The sequence below is a fragment of the Protopterus annectens genome, chromosome 2.part1 (assembly GCF_019279795.1).
Source record: "Protopterus annectens isolate FY-2018-M chromosome 2.part1, PAN1.0, whole genome shotgun sequence".
NCBI lineage: Eukaryota > Metazoa > Chordata > Ceratodontiformes > Protopteridae > Protopterus > Protopterus annectens.
In genome coordinates, this window is record NC_056729.1 from 934,115,202 (window position 1) to 934,142,357 (window position 27,156).

The following is a 27,156-nucleotide window of genomic DNA, read 5'->3' on the forward strand; positions in this document are numbered from 1 at the left end:
CTAAGAAAAAGATGCTTAAGATGGCTGAAGACTTAATTACCGTAATCAGGGGTTCCCATCCCCCTCCTGATAAAAGGCCAAGACAGGAGAAGGACTACGCTTCCTCTGACCAGATTTCAATTTTCTCAGACTCTTCTGAGGAACAGGAGTATTCCTTTCCCCCTTATGAAGATTCTGATGCTGAAGAGTCTATCCCTTCTGCATCTCCCCCAGAAGACTACTCTTTTGGGGAAACCTTACATACTATGAGGGAACATTTCCACTGGGAAGGCCAGGATTACTCTGATTCTAAGAAAAGGCTCCGAGAGTTCCTTTGACTACCCCAGCACAGACCACTTGCTATTCCACCTGTGTTAGATATTGTGGATGGAGTTTATTCAGAATCTAGCCTTAACCCAGATTCACTACCTCCAGCACCAGCCAAACCAGACAGATACTACAGAGTCCCTGACTCACACAAATTCCTGTATAAAAGCCCTGTTGCTGACCCAGAAACCATTTCCCAGGGTCCCAAAGGGGTTAAGGCCTCTATTGCTAAAAATCCTGTGCCCTCTGAAAGGGATTCTAGAGCACTAGACAGATGGAGAAAGAAAGTATATACCTCAGCTACTGTAGCTATGAGGGCCTTAAATTGTTAGTTTCACATGCTGAAATGTCAACAATGTCTGATGTCTCAATTAAAACAAAAAATGCTCGCACATACAGACCAGCCAGATTACAAGGAAATGCAAGATGTGTTGCATTCAGCTGAACAAGTGGGAAAACATACTTTGTAATGTGGATTTGATTCATTGGAAGCTTCTTGTAGAGCAGCAGTGACAGGGTCTGTCATACGTAGGCATGCTTGGTTAAAAGAACAAACTTTACCTGATCATGTTAAAGCAAAGTTATTGGATGCACCTTTACAGCAGGATGTTTTATTTGGTGTAAAAGCAGAAGAAGTTTTAATGAAAATGGAGGATAAGGCAAAATCTATGCAGAATGTCAAGGATTTCTTACAGGTTCAACCCCCTCATTTCAGCAGAAATTGGCCAACCAAAAACTGGTCCTTTCCAGCTTCTGCCAGACCACAGGGGGGCAGATACAGACGCCCAAGAGGCAGAGGCCAGCCACAAGGCTCTTACCAACCTTGACAATGGAGTGCCACAACCCAAAAAGGAGGAGAAGACAGGTCTCAAACTACCAGAAGACAAACACAATGACTTAAGCAAAACCTTCTTGGCAGCTCCCTTGGGGGGAAACTAGCACTTTTTGCAGACAATTGGCACATCATCACAAATAACAAATGGGTCCTAAATATTGCATCTCAAGGATACAGATTCCACTTTCACACTTTGCCAAGGATAAAAAGAATGCCAAACCTGCCACCAAATCAATGGGCAGAGGCTCAAAAGCAAATTTCAGCTCTCATGGACATGAGAACCATTCAACAGGTTCCTACACAGGAGCAAGGACAAGGATTTTACTCAAGACTGTTTCTAGTTCCCCGAAAGGACAAAGCCTGGAGACCCATTCTGGACCTCTCAATTCTAAACACATACTTGGAAGTACCCAAATTCAAGATGGTAACACTGCAGCAACTTCTTCCCATGCTGGGCAAGAAGGCTTGGCTAGTAACGTTGGACATCAAGGAGGCATACCTGCATGTCCCTATCAGACAAAATTGCAGAAGATACCTTCGATTTATTGCAGGTTCAACCCATTACCAATTCTCTGCACTGCCCTTTGGCTTATCTACTGCGTCCAGGGTCTTCACAAAATGCCTGACACCAGTAATTGCATACTGCAGACAAAGAGGGATTCAAATATATCCATACCTGGACGACTGCCTTATTCAAGCAGAAAGCAAGGACATTCTATTAAAGCATCTGGCGTTTGTCAAAAACCTACTAAGTTGCCAAGGGTACACAGTAAACGAAAAGAAGTCAAAACTAGTGCCCTCACAAAACATAATATTCCTGGGTGCCAGCTTAAATACAACGGCTCAGATGGCTTATCTCACGCCAGACAAGCAAGGACAACTGACTCAATAATTCAAAATGATGGCAACAAAGACCCAACTCCCAGCAAGAAAAATTCTGCAGGCCTTGGGATTCATGGCATCTTGCATACTACTAATACCATTTGTAAAACTGCATATGAGGAAGTTATAATGGTATCTGAAAAGTGTATGGACCCAACACAGCCACAGCTTGGAAACAATAATTCCACTCATTCCCTGCCTTCAATATGAGTTTCTATGGTGGGCTCAGGCATGTCACCTCAACAAAGGTCAGCCTTTTACCTTACCCACAGCCAGGCAAACTATAACAACAGATGCATCGGATTATGCCTGGGGAGCACACATGGCAGGACAGTGTATTCAGGGTAAATTGTCTGCAAACCAAAGGCATCTACATATCAATCAAAAAGAGATGCTAGCTGTACAAAATGCCCTAACAGCTTTCAAGGACCTCCTACATCCAGGACAACTCCTAATAAAGACGGACAACACCACAGTGATGTGGTACATAAACAAGCAAGGGGGCACACACTCCTACCCCCTATGCAGACGAGCAATGACCTTGTGGAACACAGCACTGACCTACCAAGTTCAACTACAAGCAGAATTCCTGCCAGGAAAGAACACACTGGCAGACGATCTAAGCAGAAACATCACAGATCCTCACGAGTGGAAACTAGATCCACAAGTATTCGCAATGATAACTCAAAAATGGGGGAGCCCAGACATGGATCTGTTTGCTTCCCCCCCAAAACTACCAACAATGGAAATTCTGCACAAGGACATACCCACACACTAGCTTGGAAAGTGGACGCCCTCTCATTCAGTTGGAAAACATTGACAGTGTATGCCTTTCCTCCACTGCCTCTTCTGGCAAAGGTGCTGCTGAAAGCCAGATTAGAGAGGCCACAAATGATGCTCATTGCTCCAGACTGGCCACGCCAACACTGGTATCCAATACTAAGGAACATGGCTCAAGGCCTACCATGGATTTTACCTACAATTCCTCATCTGCTCACTCAGCAAAACAGTCAGATTCTACACAGCCAGCTCAAGACTTTAAATCTGGCTGCATGGCAAATTGCCAAACAACCAGTCAACACTTCTCGCTGTGATGGACGTCATTCTGGAGGCCAGGAGGCCCAGCACCAGGAAAGTCTATTCAGGCAAATGGAAAAGATTCTGGCCTGGAACCAGGCTAAAGGCCAAAATCCCCTTGTCCCAAATATTCCTCAGGTTCTTCCATATTTAACTGAGATGTTGCACAAAGGACTTTCCTTCTCATCTATTAAGATCCACGCCTCCGCTATTTCACCTCAATACAATACGGATCCTCCTATATTTTCACATCCATTATAAAGACAGTTCCTCAGAGGGGCTAAGAACATAAGACCGCCCCGGAGAGCACCAACACCAACTTGGGATCTCAACTTTGTTTTGGAAAAGCTTCCACTTCCACCCTTTGAACCAGCTTTCACAGCTGATCTACAGTTCCTATCATGGAAAACTGCCCTGCTGCTAGCAATAACTTCAACAAGAAGAGTCTCAGAACTACAGTCCCTAATGGCAGTGGAGCCTTTCATCATTTTTCATCAAGACAGAGTCTCTTTACGGACTAACCCTTCCTTTATGCCAAAGGTGGTATCCAGTGTGGCCTAAACCAAATCATTCATTTGCCCACCTTTTATCCAAACCCCCAGAACAAAGAGAAAAGGCTCCTACACTCTTTGGACATTCACAGGCAATTACGTTACTACTTGGATAAAACTAAGGCTTTCAGAAAAACTGACCAGCTCTTTGTTTCCTATGCTGCAGGATCTCAAGGAAAAGCTATCTCAAAACAGACCATTTCAAAATGGATAGGACATTGTATCCATTTCTGCTACACACACCATGGGAAATCTGTGCCTGGTAACATCAGGCCCCATTCCACCAGGGCTACAGCAACATCAACAGCCTTCCTCAGAGGGGTACCAACCAAGGATATTTTGGAGGCTGCAACTTGGAGTTCAGTGCGCACCTTCACCAAGCACGATCACTTACCTCTATATTCTAAAACCAGAGCTGGCTTTGCCACTGCAGTTCTGCAGGGCCTACTAGCTTCTCCAAACCCTTTTTAGTTCCACCACCCATCCTTAGCTTTGGGATTCAACCCAAGTGTGATGACTGCAGCAGTGTAACACGATGAACATAGTACAGTTTTGTACCTACCATAAATGTAGATGTTCGAGTGTTCACACTGCTGCAGTCCAGGTTACCCTCCCTCCATCCCCTCTGAACTAGCTGGACTTCTCTATACCTTTCTATCCTATACAACCTCTGTGGTGTATTTGCTTGTGACTGAAGGTATTGTTTTATTTTTATATAGCAATATGTATTGCCTACCTATTGGGGACACCTGACATCTGGGGCAAGAAAAACTGAAGAAAATGGCGTTGGATGCATCTTATATACCCCTGGCGCACTGATGTCAGGGAAGAAGCGACAGCAACCGACACCGGACCAAGACTTTGGAACCCGGGCCGACTGCGGGACCACCTGACGGCAGGATAACCCAAGTGTGATGACTGCAGCAGTGAGAACACTCGAACATCTACATTTATGGTAGGTACAAAACTGTACTTTTTATGCCAGTCTTCACGTCCCTCATCTCAGCTTCTTGGCTTGAATGGTTTGTTCTTCGGAGTACCTTTTTTTTTTTCAATATTCGTTTGTGCTCTAATATCAGTCCTTGATAGGGAAGGCAGTTTCTAATCTGCAATCCAAATAAATTCTTGGCATCTTCCCATTCTGTTACCTTTTCCTCTCTAGTTATTTGCGCCTAATACCTTGGATCATGTGCCAGTTTTCTCCAATAAATTCCAGCCCCCTCTTGCCTAAGTCTGTATCCCTACTTATAGTCATCCCTATTGGCAGAATCTCCTTTCTCCAGTCCCTTGTTGGCTTTGTTCTTGGAATACTTTCTGCTAATTTATAAATATAATTTTCTGAATGATTATTGTTGTTCATCTTAAAAATTTGCTCCAAAATTCCAGTCTTTTCTTGTTTCTTGATCTTCCCCCCCATTTCATCTCATCCCTTTCCACTGTGAATTATAGGTTTATGCATGTGCTGTGTATAGTAGCTCTTAAATATCCTTTCAAATTGGGTAATCCCAATCTGCCCTGTTCTGTTGGAAGAATCGGCTTATCCCACCTGACTCTTGCCGTCTTCTCCTACCAGATGAAATCCTTCAGCTTTTTAGTGCTATCCACAACTTCTCTTCTGGTTGATAAAAATATGCTTGACATGTGTATAAGACTAAAGGGACTAAAAACATTTTAACTGCTTGTATCTTACTATCCATATCCATATAACAGAGCTTCCTATTTCTCAGTTTTTGTATTATCTCCTATTTAGTCTCTTCCGACTTATCGTTAGGTGGCACACCAGAATCATTTTTAATCTGTACTTCTAAGTACTTCATTTTATCATGTCCCCATAAATACGGATATTCCTGAACCAATTCATGAGTGGGTACATAATTAAGTTTTGGCAGATTATAATATAAACGAGCAAGCTGTAGTAAACCACCAAGAACTCTGTTGCTGTATCATAAAAATGATATGTCCACAATAGTAGAAACGTTTTATTATACAAGATCAAAGCTTTTCAGGAAACACCCTTCCTCAGTTATCATTACAATTCATTTAAAATATAATACATTTTATTGTATTACATTTTAAATTAATTGTAATGATAACGGGGTACATAATTTACCACTATTACCTTTGGTTTAGCTTCATTAATTTTATATCCTGAAAAGATTTGAAGCTGTCTCAAGCTGTTCCACAACAATGAAATGACCTTTTCTGGTTTTATCAGGTATAAAATATACATGCATTTGGTCGGCCGGTGGATGGTTGACCGGAAATTGTTTAGCAGTATGGCGACTTAACATATTTGCGAACGCAATTATATCGAACTGCAAAACATCCCCCCTTTTTGACCCATGGTAGCGCTTGTTTAGGTGGTAGAGCAGTCGGAAATGTCGAATTCCGAATTTTTTACAGCATTCAGAGCTTTCGACACCTGGAGCTTTGACATATAGGTTCGTGGAAACCGAGTCTCGACCATCGGTCGCTCGTTCATATGCATGTAAACCAAAATATCATCTACAAATAGAGCCAGATTTTTTTGGCTAGCATACCAATTATATCCTTGAATTTCTTAGTCCCTTGTTTGCTTTGCCAGTGCTTCTAAATATAATGCAAATAACAAAGGGGAAAGAGGACACCCCTGACTGGTTCCTCTACTCAAGTAGAAATTATCAGAGAGGAACCCACCCACTTTAATTTTTGCCTCCAATCCCTCATATATCTTCCTAATCAACCTTATAATTTTATCAGGTAATGCAAATGTTTCCATTACCCTGATCATGAAGTCCCAGATTACTCTGTCAAATGCTTTCTCTGCATCAAGGCCCACCAGCAATACTAGTATTTCCTTATATTCTGCTTCCCTCTGGATCATCAGTGTTCTGTTAATGTTGTCAAATATTTGCCTTCCCACCACAAAACCACATTGATCCATATCCATCAATTTTGGCATCACTTTCCCATTCTTTTAGCCATCATATACATAAACACTTTATACTCATGGTTTAGTATTAAAATTGGCCTTTATGAAGCTGGATCTGATGGGTCTTTACCCTCTATAGGTATTACAGCTACCACTGCTTTCTTCCAGCATGTTGGTACTTCTCCCCCTCTTAAAATTCTGTTAAAGAAAACCTTCCAGATCTTTATCAGTTTTTCTATCTCCTAGCTTCCAAACATCCACAGGAATACCATCTATTCCCACTGACTTTCCTATGGATTCGTTATATATCACCATTTTTATCTCATCTCCTCCTATTCTGTTCATAATTGAGCCTCATCTACCTCTAACCTTGGCATATTTAATTCTTCCATAAACATTTCCATTTGTACCGTTTCATGATTTCCATATTTCTGTACTTTATACAGATTTCTATAGAATTTCTGAAACATTTCTAATACCTATACAGTATCTCTTATCTTCCTTGTTATAGGCTCCCTAAGCTTGGTGACAGCCCTTTCTACTTTCTGTTGCCTGAGGAGTTGTGCTAAAAGTTTTTGTGCTTCAGTTATAATCAAAATCAGTTGCTTAACAGCAGTCTTTTTAAACTCATGCATATTATCGAGCTAAAATCCCTTATTCTTCTTGTTCTGTGAGATTTCCCCTATTCTGCATTAGTTTAACATCTGTCAGTCCCTCTAAATAATTCTTGTTTCTTCTTAACCATATCTCCTTTTCTTTTATTTCTACCCTGTTTTTAAACTCCACTTTAATTTTATCCCACTCCCTAGCTATGTTATTCAGAAGAAATGTATACCTTCTAATAGCTCTTGAATAATTTCCACTACCCATGCAATAAATTCCTCTCTCTTCAACAGATAGGTGGGAAAGTGTCAGTGTCTCATTTTTATGTCATTACTCTGTGTTTCTGTTTTAATTATTATTGGCAAATGATCTGAAATAATTATTGAGCGCATATCAAGACTTTCAACTAAATGCTCATGTTCCTGTGAAATATGAATTCTGTCTAGCCTACCCCAGTTTGTGTATCTTGGAGAATAATATGTACATTCACTCTGAACTCCTACTACTGAATTCACATCTTCCATACCAAATATTTTCATAACTTCTTCAAAAATCTACCCTCCATTGCTGTATTTTCCCTTATGGGTCCCCCAGATACATCTTCACCGCTGCAAATCAAATTCCAGTCTCCACCTACAAGTAATATTCGTTTTTGAAAGCTGATTATTTCTCCCAGAATTTTCTTAAGCTGCATTATACCAGTTTTAGATTAAATATAAATACATGCCAGTATAATCCCCCTCCCTTGTTAGTAGCCCCTTAGTACTACAAATCTACCATTATTATCTTTTTTATCCTCTTCTATCACTATTGGAGTAAATGTTGCAGTTAATATAAATACTTTTATTTTCCTTTGTCCCAATTATTCTGCTGAATAACAATCCTGAAAACCTTTATTTATCAAATTTGCAAGTTCACTACTTTCCAAGTGGGTCTCCTGTAGCATAGCTGTTTGCTCTCTACATTTTTAATATAGTTCACTACTCTTTCTTTATTTATTTGTGAGACCTTTGACGTTAAAAGACATTGCAGAATGCATCACTATTAAAAAGTTTATTCCCATTTTTTATGTGTAACAAACGTGTGTTATATGCATACACTGTTTGGCAGGTTGATCTTTTATACAGTTCTTTCTTGTCATATCCATTTGAGCCTATGTCACATCTTACAAAACTTATTCAACACTCTCAAACAAAAAAACAAACACAACCCCAATACCCTCCTAAAAACTATTATCTTAATACTAACACACAAAACCATATACATCTTTAGTAGAAACAGTTGTCCCAAACTGACAGCTGCACTCACAAATGTGAGTTAACCTAAAAGAAAGGTTATCTATGCTAAGATGCATGGGACAGCCTGTGCTTCTACTAAGTGCTGTCTGGTTTTGTCTTATCTTTATAGCTCTCCGAACTGGGAAAACACTTGAATGCTTTCAGAAAACATGATCTCCTAGCCATTTTTTTAAATCAGACTATCTCCATGGAGACATGAGGTCCAGATCCAACGTTGCTACTAAGCATAAATTTATTGGCTAGAAAAATGTTTTGTAATATTCAATGGCCTTAATTCAGTCATTCCCTTGTGCAGGAATCAGAAAAAGTGCATCATTTTTTCTTTTGTTATGCTGTTTTGACCAGACATTTCTTCTTTTTGTACATTGCAGTGACTACATTTCTTAAATCTGAAGAAGGGAGAAAGAGGGAAAAAAAACAGGAGCACCTGTTTATATTAATATCACTGTTACACTTAAAACAGACTTTACTTTGTACCATGCAAAGAAAATCATGCACTATAAAAATATTGCTATGAAGAAAAAATTTTTGTTTTACTTACAGTTAATGTTCTCCCTCCTCTTCTCCTCTCTGAAGTATTTTTTCAAGCATTAATGATATGAAGTAGGGCATATGTTTTAAAGTCCCAAGTTTAACAAATTCCAAGAATCCAATATTGACAGATTTTCTTGTTCTGTCATTTTCCACAAATATAATTATTGATTTGTAATCACACTGTCAATTTCCAAGCTACTGGTTTTAGTTGCATTCATCTCCATCTCCCAAATCCTGTCTCTGCTTCATTTCAAACATACTCTTGATTCTTTTAGTAAACTTTTGGGCTTTTTCCTTCTCTCAAGCATTTTCCATTAAAACACTGGGAAAAGTTTCGCTGGCACAAGTCTCTCTGTAGTCTTTATTACTAGAAGAACAAGAAGACAAATCTCCTTCTGTTTCACAGCTCACATTTTGTTGGACAAACTTTTGTATTTCCTCCTCAACATATACTGCATCAAAAAATGATTTTGTCCTTCCAGGAAAAAACGTTTTAAGATAGCTGGGTACAGCAGTTTGAATCTCATGCCTGCTTCTCAACATTCACTGAATAGTGGAATACATTTACTCGTCTTCTGCCTGTTGTTGAGTGGGTATTCATTTTCCACAAACACTCAGCTGTCTCCCACTTTTAGTACTTTGTCCTTCTGCCTCAATTTTCTCTGCATCAACTCCTTCTGCTGGTAGGATTGCATCATTACTATTAAAGGTGTAGGTTGCTTTCTCATAGTCAGGTTTGGAGCATACACACAATGTCCTCTTTCAACTAATTCCTGCAGCTGCAATATACACTCCTATTGACTTGTTACAAAATGCAGGAAACAAATAACAGGTACAGACCAAAATTCCGCTGTCGCCAGTTAGTCCCGGTCTATTCAGACCATAATCAGCGGAAAAGATTAACTGAATAATAAGCAAACCAAGATGCTGTTGTTGAATAGTTAGTCCAGGTCTATTCAGACCAAAATCCAGCAAAAAAAAAAAAAAAAACACAACTTGGTTACCATACGATACAAAAGTAAAAACGACTCTGCAGTCAAATGATACGTAAGTTCAAGCAGCACCAAGTAATGATGAATAAAAATTGATTTATTGGATCCACAAATAACAACGATGGTAAGCGCTTTCGCAACAAGTGCTTTTTCAAACCAATACATTTTCATTCAACCAGCATGCCCTTTATATACTTAATTTTATTTATTATTTATTTATTAATTAATTTATATTATTATATTTATATACAGTCAACCTATAAATTATATTATTTAATCGAATTGAATTTATTTAAATTATAATTTTATGATTAATGTTACATATTTTAAATTAAATTTGTTTAAGATATATGCATCATATATTGCATTAAGGCATTATTTATATAAGTATACAAATATACTTATGTATGTGTTGTTGTAGAGTTGCATATCTCTTTAAGTAGTTAACTTCTTTTGCTTATTAAGCAACAATGAATTAAGTATATACCCTTTTGTATATGTACCCTCCCAAGTAGTTCTCTCTATCATCTTTACGGCTCTTTTTATGACCTCTCAGGTTTTTGTAGACTAGTGCTTCCTTCTACAACAGGAAGGCCATCCTCCCCCTGAGCCTAACCTAGCCCCATTGTAGGGATGTTTCCGTGTCTTGAGGATTCTACACAGCCATTTCTTCCTGTCCAGGATTGGACACTTTTTTTTATCCTGGGAATTGTGCACCCAGCTGTCCTTTTAATTTTTTTACCTACCTCTGGCCATGATGTATGCTATATAAAATAGTTTATATATCAGTTGCATCTTGGTGAGATTTTGTAAAAACAGGGTCTCCACCTCATGAAGGTACACACCAAGACTTGAGGATGAATTCAGTTCCAGCAATACTACTCTCCTTTGCTTGCTGATTTTTACCATCTCTCCATCCAGACCCCAAATATTCCACTTGTGTGAGGTACTCTGTAGAATGGCAGACCTCTGAAGAAGTAGTCATTTGGCCAGTATAGGCAGTCATCTGCCACATTTCCTCTGGAAATCTTGCAACTAATAACTGAACCATTTCTCAACTTTACAGTGTTGTTTTTCCATGCATAGATTTATTGATTGTGCATTGCAATAGTTAACCAGAATGGATGGTAAGTGCTGTTTAGAATCTGTAAGCTCAGGTTTTCAACAGATTTTCATGCAAAGAACTACAGAACTGAGTATATGCTGATGCCTGTTAATTACAGGGCTCACATCACAGGATACCTTTGTAAGGTAGTTGTGCTAGATTACACAAGAGTAATAGTGTTGGAAAAATGATTCAGAATCTGTCATAAGGAAGCCATCAATAAGGATTACTACCCAAATGACATAAACCAGTTAGATTTACCTTTACATTGACCTCTTCAGTCAACTGTAGTTATTCTCTAAAAAGTGACAGTACAACACATTAAAGTTGTTTAAAAAAAGTTACGTGTTATGAATGTCTTTAACTTTGGACACTAAAAGTGTGTTCCTTCTTTTAAGGCCATACATGAAGACGAAGATGAAAATATTGATATTGGCTCCTCTATAGTGCAGAATATCCTAGGTACCGAGCACCAGCACTTGTATTCCAAGATTCTACATTTAGTAATGGCAGATGGTGTCTATCAAGAAGGTGAGTTATCCAAACGTGTATGCCCATTTCTTGTGCTCATCAGTGATCATTTGTACAGACCTTAATATTCCCATTTGCGTCTTACAGCATAAGGCTTTTTGAGGTGAAGGCCATAATCTTGTGTAATGTAGGTAGTGTGGGTGGGAATTGTACTAACCTTGCACTATGATAATGTAAAGTATAAGGGTTAGATCTACAGATGTGGTACTTGTTTAGGATTAGTATTCCTGGAAATGTGCAGAAAAGGGGACCAGTGCAGATCAAACAACAGAGTGAGACAGGGCTGGATCCAGCCTGTGTTGTCGTGGGCAGGGTTTACTTGTGGTGGTAGGAGTAGTGCACAACCATATTTGGTAACCAATGCATTTTTGCAGCATACTTTATATAGTACTAAGGCCTTCCCTATTATGGAGCTAAAACACAGCTGCAAGATTATATCAGTGGATGTTATTGCCCCCCCCCCCCGGAAGGTGCACAACATCTTTCTACATCAGTACATTTTATTTATGTTATTTATTTATATGAGATTTGTTTACCAGGATGGTCTGATTGGGTCACATAACCTGTTTTCAGTAGAGGCCTGGGGAGAAAAGCTCCATATAAAAACTTAGTTACACATGAAACACACAAGTGTTTGACTTTGTTATGCATAACAATGCACCGTTACAATATATTTACATATAGAGGAACAGTAATGCTTGCATTATGAGCCATCACTTTAGGTTTGTTTGTGTAGTAACAGTAGAATATTTACAGTTAATATTTATGCACAAATTTTATTTAGTATTTCCTTAAAGTGTGTACAATGTACAGTTTACTTTTATACACCACTAAAATAAGCTTCTTGGGTAGATAGTATTTCCTTAGGATATGTTTAAGTGTCATGCTCAGATTGGAGTGGAAACAGTCGGAGTATTAATCCCCTGGTAGATGTGCGTGTTGTTGGAGAATAGTGGTGCTTTATTTTGTAAAGTTTGATGTGATAGTTAGTGGATTAGTTTAGGAGGTGGAGGTTAATGAAGTAAAATGAGGTTTAAGGATGGAAAAGTGAATTAGCCTGGTATGTTCTTAGCCATGATTTGTTTAAGTGTTCTCTTAGGGAGGCTTTGAAGTGAGGTGGGCTAGGAGTTAGTCTAAGATTGGGCTGGAGGGTATTCCTTAACTTGGCAATAGAGTACGAGTAAAGTGATTTTCCCTGGTTTCTGGAAGGTTTGTAATTATCAAGAAGATTTTTATCTTCTGGTCTGAGTGTTCTGTTTGGTTTATAATGTTGGACTAGGTTAACTAGGGCTGGGCAGAGCAGGCCGTGGGCTTATAGACTAATTTGTTGGATGTTGTTAGAAGTATGTCAGTAAGGTGGTTTGATGGTTCCAGCCAATTTAATTGTTTTAGTGGTATGCAGTGGTATGTATGGTATTTGGAGCTTGTTGTAAACTTTGCTACTTTGTTCCAATTTGCTCTTGGTGGAAATTTGTAGAGTAGTCAGTATACACGATCCATAGTATGGTGATGGAAGCAGGAGGGTTTTGGCCAGGGTGGTCTTGGTGGAAGTGGTACGAAATTTTGTTTCTGTAGAGGAGTCCTAGTTTTATGTGTGTCTTTTTGATGTTTTGTTGGATATGAAGGTCGAAGTTGAGTTTATCAATAATGACACGTAGGAGTTTAATATCTTGCACAATTTCTAAGATGGTTTTGTCAGCTGCGAGATTATTAAATTGGTCTGGGTTAAGGGTAGTGTTTTTGGGGTGAAAGACTGTAATTTTAGTTTTTTTGGGATTTAGAAAGAGTTGGGACTTTGTGAGCCGTGGTTCAGTTGCTGTGAATGATTGCTGGGTTTTGATTTGCAATTCTTGGAGATTATGGGAGGTACAGATTAAGCCTGAGTTGTCTGCATATTGAATTAATGTTCCTGGGAAAGAGGAGGTGTGCAGATTACTGGTGAATATGTTGAAAAGTAGGGATCCTAAGATGGACCCTTGGGGACTGCTGTAGGGTTTTGTAGGAAGGAGGAGAGTTAGTTAGACCATTTCACAGCTTGCCTTTGATCATTTAGGTAACTTTGGAACCACTGAAGTGTGGTTGTGGAGTGTCCTAGTTTGGATAGTGTGTCTAGCAGTAAAGTATGTAATACTGTGTCGAAGGCTTTTAAGAGGTCCAGGAATACTGCAGATACTAAGTATCCTTTCTCCCTAGCCTGGTTAACTATGTTTATGAACGTTTACTAGTGCAGTGGATATGCTATGGTCAGGCCTAAAACTGTGCTGAGTTTGAGTGAGGAGGTTGTAGAGTAGATATGTCTTTACTTGCTGGTGAATACACTTTTCCTTGATTTTGGATAATGGAGATAGAATTGATATTGGAAGGAAATTAGATATTTCTGTGGCATATCCTCCTTTATGGATTGGTGTTATATGTGACATTTACAATATTGTTGGAAATGTATCTTCAGAATGTGATCTGTTAATTAGGGTACTTACTGGATACGCAACAGAATCATCTGCGAGTTTTAGGTGTTGGGGTGAGAGGGTGTCAGATGATGTGGAGCCAGGTTTTAATTTGAGCAGTAGCTTTCTAATTGTAGAGGTGTGTATGGGCTGAAAGGAGAAAGTATTGCTGGGGTTATTTTCTTGATTGTTGGTGTGGTTGTGGGCTTAGTCAGTAGTGGGAAGAGTTGAGTTATTTAGGTGTGAGTATAAGTTTGGGTTGGGGTGTCCTGAGTTAGTTTTTGAGGTGAGTAGATGTGATATGGATTTTATGAAGTATTTGTTGAATTCTTCTGCTGTTTGTGATGAGGGGGTGGAGTATTGGGTTAAGGAAACTGATCCTTGTTAGTTCATGGATTGAGAAGGGTAGTTATAGAGTGCCAGAATGTTTGGGGGTTCTTTTTTGTTAAATCTCAAGGCAGTCCTCAACAGCAAGTAGTTTAAGGAGAGAGAATTGCACCCAGAACTACACACATAGCGTGAAAATTTTGTGGGAAGGTATATATATATATATATATATATATATATATGGGTCTACTACACATGATCAAAATTTCATATGACTGAAATTCATTTGAGTGAGACCAGAACATCAAAAGTTCAAAACAGTGAAAACTCATTTGACTGAAACTCGTAACACTGACACATTGAAGTAAAAGGTGTATGCCCTTTTCCCCCTGTAGTGTGATCCTGGAGTTGGTATATGTGTAGAGGATGTGTGGGTGGTTTGGGGGGTGTAGTCCCCCCCCACATAGTTTAGGTATATATTATCTTCTGCAAAGAGTTATTCATTGCAGTTATAAGCATTCATCTGTATGTTTTAAAATGTATAACGTATGTGGGGGGGCTATGCCCCCTACCCCCCCAACTATATAGACCCGCTGTATGAGTGAATGTGTGTTTGTTTGTACGTGATTCTCTGCGCTCATATTGACCAACCCCCAGTGTCATCTACATTCCCAGTACTTTTATCCACATTGTGCCATGCAGTCCACCCTAACCATTAGCGCATAGATCTTCAACTTGCTCTTTGAGAAGCAGACAGTCACGGTTGCACACTGTGGCAGTGTACAGTGATACCAATGTGCATATCCTTAGCAGGTGCATAAGATGTTTCTGCTGTGTGACTTGAATGTTGAAGTTGCAAACGTACCTGAAATATATTTCATGCAAAAATCACATGATTGGAGCAGCTTTTATACCCTTATTCATGGTGAAACTGTCTGTAATGCACTTATAGTGTGCTTGAAATGCATTGTGTGCAGCCAGCTGCAGTGCATATCTACAATCACTCGTCTGTCTCCCAAACCCTGATTTATTTGCCTTGCTGTGTACATACACAGATCTATGAGTTGTGATGATGTTAATACTACTGTTCATACCTCTCGGAGCAAGAAATCTAGACAAAGCCATAAATAGAAGTGGGACAAAGGCCCAAAAATAGGGACAAATTTTAAATACTGCTCTTACAAACTTAGAAAGTTGATAGAATGTCAGGTGTTGCGTTATAATGAAATTTCTGAAGGGTATGAAGTCTGAAACTCAATTGTCTGTCATTATTTTCTAACTTCAGTCTTTAATAATTTGCCACTATTTTGCCAGAAAACCACAATTTTATGAAAAACAGACCAAAAATGTGAGGCAAAAATCTGGGCATTCTTCAAAATCTGTACAGTTGAGAGGTATGCTGCTGTTGTGATATAATGTTTGCCAACGTCCTCACCCCCAGCCCTGATGTTTATGTGTACTACCTTTTTTGTTAGAATCATGTCTGTCATTCTAACATCATTCACTGAAAAGCTGTCTGTATGTTGACATGCTTCTGTTTCTTTGTATTCAGATCACACCATTTGCTTAGATGTCGCAGCTTATGCTCACTTTTAGATTTCAAAAACTGACCTCCCATATTTAAGTCTTTAGCACCACCACCCCGCACTACTCAGGGTTGTTTTAAAATAGCAGGGTGCACACAGTCATGTTGTGCACCTTTCATATCTCAGGTGGCAGTCCATTAGTACATTCTGCACTATAGGAATGTACTGCATACTGCTCAATACCCAGTACATTTCCCCAAGCTAGCCAGAAGATGCTTGTGGCCGTAAATATGATTCTCTTCATAAGTTGCCCTCATGACAGTGTGGTTCAACAGGAGATATATCGTATGCCTTGTACAAGCAGTGCACCATTTCTCTGTTCCTTTGCCCTGTGACCCCCCCCCCCCAAAAAAAGAAAATACTGAAGTAGCATTAGAAAGACAGCAAAGACATCAATAAGACACAATGTCAGATTACAGGTGAACTAGGTTACTTACTGTACAATATGTTCCTAATCTCCCTCAACTGAAAATATGTGTTCCATTCATTTTGGTGAACATTCTTGTGTTCAACATAAGGAACGGTAGGTTCAGTTGTACCAACATCTTTATTACCAGGTGCCTATTTTGTTGAATGTGTGTTTTGCCAAATTAGGAAAATACTTTTGTATTAGGGATGTGTGATCGCCCATGTGAATGAATAATTTTAGATTGGGGTAAGGGTTTAGTAAGGGGAAAGATTACGTGTTTGAGTATTTTCAGTTAGGGTTTGAATAAAGGTTAGATAAGGGGGGAATAGATCTAGTGTTGCACATGTGTATGTGTTTGAGCATATGTTGTGTAATGGCAGTTTGGTACGTTTAAAATAGAAAATGTTTTGCATTGTTTTGAATTTTACCTGTCCTGATTATTGCATGCTCCTCTGTGTCTTTTGTTCTTAAGTCCCTGTTACAGGGACAGAAACTGTATGTAAATGATCTACTGCTCATGTGCTGCTACTGTCATTGGCATGAGTATTCTCAGAATATCTTAAGCCTGTTCTGCTGACTCATATGAGTGCTAGTAGTCACAAACACCATGGAGTATACTTTAAACAGTGTCATTATTTAAGAAAGGTGTGTGTGTGTGTGTGTGTGTGTGTGTGTGTGTGTGTGTGTGTGTGTGTGTGTGTGTGTGTGTGTGTGTGTGTCTGTGTGTCTGTGTGTCTGTGTGTCTGTGTGTATACACCCTCACTTCTCCCTAGTAGATAAGTAGCTATGGGTATGCACTTCCCAACTCACTCTGTGGCAATTCTGGTTGAGATGGATATTCTGAAACATTGTAACCACTTAATTCTTAATTAAACAGATAATGTATGTGAGATATTGAAATACACTTTAACTCTGGAAGCAAAGTTCTCTCACACAATCAAAACAAATACAGAGGTTTTCAGTGACACTTGCATCATGCCTACTGCACAGGGTAATGACTCTACACATCAAACTACTTTTACTGAGCCACTTACAGGTAACCTTCCAAAAGAATTAAGACCTCCTGCACAGTACAATCAAAGAAAGGGTCCCCATCCATCATGTAAACACTCTCTAAAATACCACCCACAACTGCACATACTAACACTGTATTCAGTGCCTCTACTGCTAAGCCCTTAAGGCACACCAGCACACAACCCATTTTCCTGGTCATTGGTGATTCTATAGTGAGGCACACTGATATCTCCTTCACTGGTTAGCTGTGTTTCTGGAACTAGGATCTGTCAAGTCACATAGACACTCAGGTCATTGAACCACAGGTACCAGTATGACTCTGTCATACTCCATGTGGGTGTTAATAACTTGAGACTTACCTCCCTTGACTATATGAAGTGAGACAGTGATTGAGCTCTCTGATTGTGTCTCAAGCATGTATGAGCCTAGCACTGAGAAGTGTACTATCTTCTCCAAGGAGGATGCCACATTACCAACAGAAAATGACTGATTTTAACAATTGGTTAGCTTCTGGTGTCAATTCAGGGGGATACAATGTTGACAACCTCAGAGGTGGTGGTTGATGGACCAAACTGCTTTATCAGGGATGGTCTGCACTTATCACCTCTAGGCTTTTGGATATTGGCAGAGACCTTTTCCACCCCTGTAGTGCCTTGTTTAGGCAATGCCAAACTGATAAACTTACCAATTTAACTCAACCTATGAAGGAGTATCGGAAGGTGGTACTACTCAATGCTAGAAGTCTTAACAAGAAACTCCACTTCCTGTAAGCCTTACTATCCCTGGAAAGTGTAGACATCTGTGTAGTAACGGAAGCATGGTTTAAAGTCATGGAGAGCACCTCAGCAATGCAAGGTTCTTATGCCTTTCACACCTTTAGACCAGCTACTGCCCAGGAAGGAACTAAAGGTGGAGAAGTCTCTGTATTAAAAACAACCTCACATCCAGACTAGTTAGTGTATGACCCACTAGAAATCATACATGTGCAACTCACCAGAAACAGGGTGTTGTACCATATGCTTGTAACCTGTAGGTCCCCTTCCATGTCTCAGGAAACCCATGCTACCCATCTCAATGTGCTACAGTCCCTCACTGTTCAATCCAATACTATATTCATGGGGATGCCTTCTACCCCTCTGTAGATTGGGAATCCTTCACCACTTCTAACGCACAAGCCCAGCATTTCCTAAACTTTGTTAATACAAGCATCTTGGAACAGTTGGTCCATTCTCCTACCAGGAATACAATCCTACTTGACTTGCCTCATGATATACCTCACAACTGTATAGATTATTTCAGAATGTCCAGATTTTTGCCTAATATTTTGGTCCATTTTTAATAAAATTCTGTTTTTCTGGCACATCATTAAAGATTAAAGTAAGAAAATAATCACAGATATTTGAGTTTGATGTCATACCCTTCAGAAATTCATGCTAATGTAAAACTCATTCTATCAAATTTCTAAGTTTGTAAGAGCAATATCTTTAAAAAGTCCTTATTTTTGGGCCTCCCCTCCATTATTCATGACTTTATCCAGATTTTCTGCTCTAAGAGATTGAGAGGTATGACTCATGAACATGGGGGCCTCAGTGTTCCTCACCCAATGTAATGTCTTCGCTCATCAGATTTAACCATAAGGTAGTATTGCTTGAAATACAAATTAAATCTGGGGATCCAGCAAAATCAAAAACCTCTATGAAGTATACCAAAGCTAACCTCTGTCTACTAAACAACACCTTGGCTAAATTCCAAGCACCCCCAAACCCAGTAAACACCATAGGATATGCTGAGCTATTTACAAAATCTCTGTACAGCCATATTGATTTTGTATAGAGCGATCTGTGCCCATTCATAGTAAAATTAAGACAAACTCAAAAGGCAATCCACCCTGGTGAAATCACAATATCAATTGGATGTACAACAAAGGAAATAAAATCTTGGCCAAACGTAGGAGAAACGAAGCATTACATAATAAAAGTACTGTGACCAATCTAAACAGGCAGCTAAGAGGGTTAATTAATACTTCAAAGACTAAATTTTAAGAAAAAAAATTTCTCAAGCAAAGGACAACCACTAAGCTTTCTCCAGCTATATCCGTAACCTCAGCGGAAATGCAGAACAATGCACAGAATTTGTTGTAAATGGCAACACCCAAACTGAACCAAAAGCCATTGCAATCCTTTTTGCTGACAGGCTCAGCTTAAATTTTTCCTCTCACTCTCCCCTGATAGTCCAAAGAAAATACCGCATACTGCAGCCCCCCCCCCACAAGCCATTACTAGGGAATAGGTCATCAATGCACTTTCCAAGGACAGAAACACTGCATCAGTGGGCACCAATAACATCCTGGTATGTTTAATAAATAGCATGAAACATGACCTCTGTGGTACACTTGAATTACTTTTCATTTGGAGCCTCCAGTCAGGTGTTGTGCCCAAGGGATGGAAGTTGGCTACAGTCATTTCCCCCTGCACAAGGGAGGTCCAACCACTGATTCAGATGACTACAGACCCCACAAGTCTTACCAGCCTCATATGTAAGACCATGGAAAGGAGGATCATCATGGACATGATAAATGAGGACATAGGTAACTTGTAAAAACTGGACCCAATACATTTCGATTTTGTTAAAGGATGGTCATGCCTAATAAATCTGGTGGACTTTTTTGAGAGGGTCATCAAAGTACTGGATGAAGGCAAGGCTGAGTACACACCATACCTTGACCTGATGAAGGCTTTTGATACAGTACCCCACTCAAGCATTATAGACAAGCTCACTAATTTACCCTTTTATCACCTGCTGGGTAGCATACTGGCTCACTTATAGGAGCCACAAGATCAAAATAGGTGAGGCCACCTCCACCAAGAGGACAGTTACTAGCGGAGTCCCCCAGGCCTCTGTACTAGGCCCACTCCTTTTTGGCATCTATTTCTTTGAAATGGAAGCCAGTGCTGAAAGTTTATAGCTGACTAAGTTTGCTGATGATTGCAAGCTGGGAGTCATTGACTCCTCTGCAGACACTAGCATTCTTCAATAAGGTCCATCTCTGACTAACAAATGGTGCCAAAGCCATGGTCTTAAAATCAGTGCTAAGAAATGCATAGTTGTACCTTTTGGAAAGTCAAGCATCCTGGTTAATTACCATGTTGATAATACCCCCCTAAGAGTCAACCCAGTGGTTAGGGATCTAGGCATGCACATAGAAAGTAGCCTTGCCTTTGACATCATATGGCCACATTGGTGAGGAAATCCTTTTATGGTGTGCAACTTATAAGTAAGGACATGGCATCTACGTCCAAAGAGATCATTATCCCACTGTACTCTGCCCTTATCGAGTACACTACTCTTTTTGGTAGGTACCTAACCAGGCATATACAACAAGTAGAGTGAACCTCAGAGATTCCTTACAAAAAGAATACTAGGCATAACAAATCTGCCGTATGCAGAGTGCCTTAAAGCCCTTTCCCTCTGCTCAGTCTCCTACAGATAGCTGAGGGGTGATCTGTGCCTGGTTTATGAAGTATCACAAACCCTGCATTTGTGAATCTCCTCCATGTTTGTAAGTCAAAGAATGCCAGAAATACAAGGTCTAGGGACTTGAATTATGTCTGTCACTTAAAACAGAACATACTGGAGAGACAGATGTGTCCCTTGAGACTGCCCCTCCTAGGGAACAGGCTTCCCATCCATGTGAAGCTGAGTTCATCTGTTACACAGTTTAAGTGCAACCTAGATCCGTGGATGAGGAATAGGAAATTTACACCAGGCCTGGCAGCCATGTCCCTTAAGGACAGAGGTAGCTTATAAATGCCTGGCTGTCAATGTTCTGTTCAGATAAAGGGCATCTTTATTCTTTCGGGAAAACTTGGCTAGGTTTAGAAAGACCACCTAGATCATTATCCTGGCAACAGTCTATGAATATGTCATTGTGTAGTAGCAGTATACCAGGAAAGGGTCTTGGATAATTCATATTTTTAGCCATTAATGGTAGAAGACTCCAGTTTGGTGACATGGGCTGTGCTGACATGACAATTTGCTAACACTCACCAAGGCAATATACAAGTTAAACATCATCTTGGTTTAATAGTAACAAGAATCTCTGTCATAGACAACCTAATGAAAAACTTAACCAGCCTACTTGTTGCAACCTACAAGAAGGTAGCGAAATTCACCACAATAAAGCCATCCTGTTTACACCACTGATATAACTTTGCAAAGCCAACAGTGGATGCCATATGAAAACAAATTGCATAGACCCAAGACTTATTTACAAGCTATGATATACCATCCTGTGCCCTGACCTTGCACCCATACTAAACTGATATAATCCATCAATACAACTGTGTTCTTCAGTCAACCTCCTAGTAATGGTAAATTAGAACTGTGAACACAGCAAAAAGCTTGAAACCAAGACCAAGTGAAAAGTATAATCCAAGGCAGCGAAGAGCAGCAAGAAACAGCGATGAAGCCAAAGGTAATCTCCACAAAAATTTATTCAAACACACGACATAAATTTCTCCAAGTCCTTCTCTCAAGCACACGACATAAATTTCTCCAAATCCTTCTCTCAAGCGCTTTCGCTCAGTGCAATACTGAGCTTTATCAAGATAAAAATGCAGGGCAGAACAACCTTATTTGTAAGTCTCTTAATGAGATCATGTGCTTCGTTAATTAAAACCAGTCAAGTTACAATTAAAATTAATTGGTGACCAATTTAAAATTAAAGAGTAAGATGTTGTATGAAATACATAAAATCCTAAATAAAATATCTTTTGTTAAATATGTTGTAGTTAAAAAATATGTTATTTAAAAGATACGTCATTTGAAAATCACAAAGCATTTGTGTATAAATAAATAAATATTGTTATATGTTAATGTCCCATGAAACCACATTTGTAGTGATTGATTCTTATAACACTGTTTAGTGTGCAATAAATATTACAATGGGGTACCACGAATAAATGATGTGAGTAATAAATAGTAATAGATAAAAATCAAATGTTAAAAATACAAGAATTAAAAATAAAAATAATAATCAAGTATCAAGTGTTCAAACGTTGTTACATAGATTATATTCCCTATACTCAGAATAAATATAAATATAAAATACAAATAATTTGATACAAATAAGTAATGTTGATAATCTCTTACTAAATGCTCTATGCTATAACTTAGCTCTTCTTAGTTTTAAAACACTACTTAAATTTGTGTAGTCATTTAACCCTGGCCATTTAGCTGCATCCAGTCTTAGTTGCCATATAAGCTCCCTATATTCCAATTTAGTCTCCCAGTCACCCCCTCTCTTGTCGGGTGTTATCTGGTCTAACACAATGAACTTGATTTCCATATCTGGGCAGGACAAAGAGTGTTTATAAAATGCATTGGTCTCTTTTTTCTTGGAAATATCGTAGAAATGCTCATAAATTCTTCTCTTTAGAGTCCTTTCTGTTTTCCCAGTATAGAAACTTTGACATTTTATACATGAGCCTAAATATACAACATATTTTGCATTGCAGTTAAAATACCCATTAGACCGGAATAGATATTTCCTAGATGGGATATATATACTATGATCATTCAACATAGCAGTGCATTGTTTGCACATTCCACATTTATAAGTTCCTTTCTTGGATCTACTACCAGTGGTATTCGTCATTTCTTTTCTTTCAAATAGCTCTTTCATGTTAGTACCTCTGCGTCTAACAAATGTGGGTTTAGTTGGAACCTTTGTTGAAAAATCATCATGCAATGTAAGAACTGGCCAATTACTGTTTCCTCTATCAGGTCAGAATTGCTGGAAAATGTCTGTATGTAACTAGTTTGTTCTAGCTGCTGGGTGTTCTTAATGCAAGTTATCCACTTGCGGTAACATGCATCCTAAAAGTGGTGGATATTTTTCTTCTCTACATGCGGAAATTTCCATGACCAAATTCTTGATTAGTTTGGCCGGGTAGCCCCTTTCACAAAATTTCTCTTCTAAAAAGCTAACCTCGTTTGAGAAGTATTCCGCAGTGCTACACATTCTAGAAGCACGGATTAGTTGCCCTTTGATAATTCCTTTCTTTTGATAGAAAGGATGACTACTGCTAAAGTGTAGGTAAGAATTAGAATATGTGGGTTTCGTGTATACTCTTGAAGCAAACTTGCCATTGGTGAAATCCTTGATTATAGTTACATCTAGATAGTTCAAACTAGTGTTACTGACTGAGTGTGTAAAGGTCAAAAAGGAAGTGGTGGAGTTAATGTAATTTACAAAATGTGAGAGTGTTCAATCTCGCCTTTGTTCTTACACATGGGTTCGGAGCCGATCCTCGGCTCCGTGTCGGCCGCCTGCAAGCTCTGCATCGAGAAGAAGCTCGAGATCACCTAATACCCACAATCCCCCTCTGCCTTTACCCCAGATCTAGTTTGCCGCTGCAGCGTTCGCATCACTGGGTCGAGCTCGAGCACCTCAGATAAGATTTAGAATTTATTCTTGTTTTTTCTCTGGTACTTTAGTGCTATAACCTGTTTATTAATAATTTGTGTGAGTGTGGTTAGGTATAAGGGAATCTCGGTTCCGTTAAAGTTTTAAAACTTAGCAGAGTTCTCTTCGGGGCCTACCACCCCTTATTGGATTTGACAACCGGATTTGACTTTTTCTACTGGATTGACAAATTTTTACCGGACTTGACTTTTTTCTGGATTGGACTATTTTCTACTTTCTTGACATGTCTGAAAATACCAAATCAGGGTTCAAGCGTTGCCAATGTGGGCAAAAAATGTCAGTAACTGACAACCATAGTTCCTGTGTCTACTGTCTTGGCCCTCTCCACCTGCAAGAAGACTGCTCTATTTGTCATTCTTTCAGTGGGAGGGTCATGACAGATAGGCGCAGGAAATGAAATGAATGGACAGGGGTTTATTAAAACCTTCCTTTCAGGAGGCTCTGGATGCTTCTGACCAGGCATCCAAGTCCTCGAAGGAATCGAAGACGTCGGAGCCCAAGTCATCGGCTCCGAGCTCTTCCACTAAAGTTAGATCACCGGTTCCACAGACTTCGGGGCCGAGTGTTCAACTGTTGTCAGTTCTCGAGTCTTGGAACCGGTGATGGAGCTCCCTCCCTCGACACTGTTGAGGTCGGCTCCGTCTTCGGTTCCTTCGACCCGTTCTTCTTCTAAGCTCTCCGATATCGATGTGGATCGTGTGGTGCAGAAGTTATTGGAACATTCGGCCCTATCCAAGCTTATTTCGGTTTCCACCCAGTTGGTGTCGAAACTTGAAGGCCTCCCATTGTCTCCATCCATTCCTCCTCCGAGACCTGTCCAGTCTTTGGAGCCGGGAGAGGCTGATCTACTGATTGTGGAGCCTTCGGGGCCAGAACCGTCCTTTTCTCGGTCTGCTCCTTTCACCTCGACTCCGTCGGATCCGGTACCGGAGTCTCGGAGCCGACAATCTGTCCTTGGTTCCGGGGCCGAGAGTCGAACCGACGTTTCGGTTCCGACTCTCCCCCTCGGGGCCTCTGCGCGGATCGATTTGGCTCCGTCCTCGGGGTCGATGCCTTCGGTACCTGTCTCGGGGATTCTTCCCATTTCTTCGGAACCGGGAGATTCTTCGACTCGGGACCCGGGGGCCTTCGATCTCATGAGGAAGGTGTTGTCTACCCAGACAACCACATCAGTAGAAGCAGCCTCTCCTCCCCATAAAGGACCGTTATCTTCCTCTGCACCAACGGCCACATCCAAGCGTCGAGCACCGGTGTCTCAGCCACCCCTGGAGGGTGCCCCCTCTTCCTCGGAGGCTTCTTCGGATGCTCCCCCCGAAGAGGTCCCTAGGAAAAGATTGTGTAAGAGGAGACTCTTAGATTCTCCACAGGAATCTTTAACATCCGATACTGACTTGGATGAGTCAGAAGGGTCGCCAAAGTCACCTACGGAAGATGTCTCCTTTTCTGACATCTTGGAGATCCTCAAGCAGAGAGGTGATTGGCAGTCCCTCCCCCCTTCTGAGGATGAGTCAGTCCTGCTGAAGGCATTTGGTGCTCGCCCTTCCTCCTCCTGGGTCACTCCGCCCTTCGATGAGTTAATGGAGTTGATTGCTCGAAGGGCGTGGGAGACACCTGACACGGTGGAACCAGTCCCTAGGAAGCCTAATAAGTACATTACTGCACCCCAAGACAAGGCTTACCTCACTAAAGGAGTTCCAGTAGACGCCATGGTGGTGGCAGCGGCCACGAAAAAGGAGATGTCGGAGTCTTCCTCATCTGTCCATCTGCCTAACAGAGATTCTAGGACTATGGACAGATATGGGAAGCGCATTTTTAGTTCAGCGGCTTTTTCTATGCGTTCCCTGAACTATTTGACTCATTTTACACGCTTACAGAGGGATCTAGTCAAAGAGTTGGGAGATACCCTCCAGGGTACTACAGATGCTGCGGTCTCAGAGAAAGTTTCGGCACATCTAAATACCCTTACATCCATTGTTAACTCATCCATGAGGCTGATATCATATGCAGCCGAAGGATCGAGTAGGGCAGCGGCTTCAGCGATTGCTCTTCATAGGCAATCCTGGATGCGCTTATGTTCGTTTGCGGAAGCCTTCAAGTCTTCCTTTACTAACGCCCCATTTGATGGTGCCACACTTTTTGGCCCTAAAGTAAAGGAGACCCTTACCCGGTGTGAACAGGAGGGAAAGACTCTGTCTGCTGTCGGAGTCCGTTTTTCCACCCCTTCCAGACCGTACCCCAAAGGGCAACGTGGTGGGAAAATGTGGTTTCGAAAACCCCAAGGATCTTTCCCAAGCACACAGGGTGATGCCCCCTCTAGAGGCAGAGGAGGAGGCAGAGGTGGAAGACGCCGCCCGGGCGGCAGAGGGGGTCCGCAAAACCAAGGTGACAGGGATACCCCCCCTGGTAAACCTTTTCAGCACTCCTGAGAGGAGGCCAGACTGTCCTGCTCTGGAGGCAGTCGGGGGTCGCTTAGGTTTATACCCTCAGGCCTGGCAAAACATTACTACAGACAACTGGGTAAAAAGCGTTGTTACCAGAGGTTACAAAATACCATTCCTATCCACTCCCATTCCAAAGAAAAAACTCCCAGATGTACCACCCCATCTGCGAGACCCAGCAGCTATAGAAATTTCAAAGCTGCTAGAAAAAAGAGTCATCCAACCAGTCCCAGCGGACCAAGTAGGATTCGGGACTTACTCAAGGTTCTTTTAGTTCCAAAGAAGACAGGGGACTGGAGGCCGATTCTGGACCTAAGCAACCTCAACACCTTTGTCAAGAAGGAAAAGTTCCGAATGGTCACGCTTCAATCGATCCTTCCATTCTTACAGAAGGACGACTGGATGTGCTCAATAGATCTGAAGGACGCATACTACCACATCAAAATGGCCAGGGCGTCCAGGGATCATTTGCGCTTCCGGCTGGGAGCCAGTCACTACCAGTTTCGAGCCCTGCCCTTTGGTCTGACCTCAGCCCCCAGGGTTTTCACCAAATGCATGGCAGTGGTAGCGTCTCATCTGAGGCACCTAGGATTCCAGGTGTTTCCGTATCTGGACGACTGGCTCCTGTCTGCCACCACCAGGCGTCAACTGATACAGGCCAGGGATTACACCCTACAACTTTGTATTCACCACGGAATTTCCATAAATTTCGAAAAATCTTTACTACAGCCATCACAGCATATCTTATTCATAGGAGCGGAATTAGATACGCATCATTTGGTTCTAAGGCTTCCTACAGAAAGAATAGTCGCACTTCAAAACAACA

General features: G+C 40.6%; 1 protein-coding gene across 1 annotated transcript in view; it reads left to right on the forward strand.

Annotated features, from left to right (window-relative positions):
* The window catches only part of NEK1 (NIMA related kinase 1), a gene marked incomplete in the record, with an annotated part of 3,475,820 nt that overhangs the window by 3,403,023 nt on the left and 45,641 nt on the right, over positions 1 to 27,156 (forward strand). Inside the window, 1 exon segment of the mRNA XM_044062568.1 lies at positions 11,493 to 11,625. Coding sequence (XP_043918503.1) covers positions 11,493 to 11,625 — 133 coding nt within the window.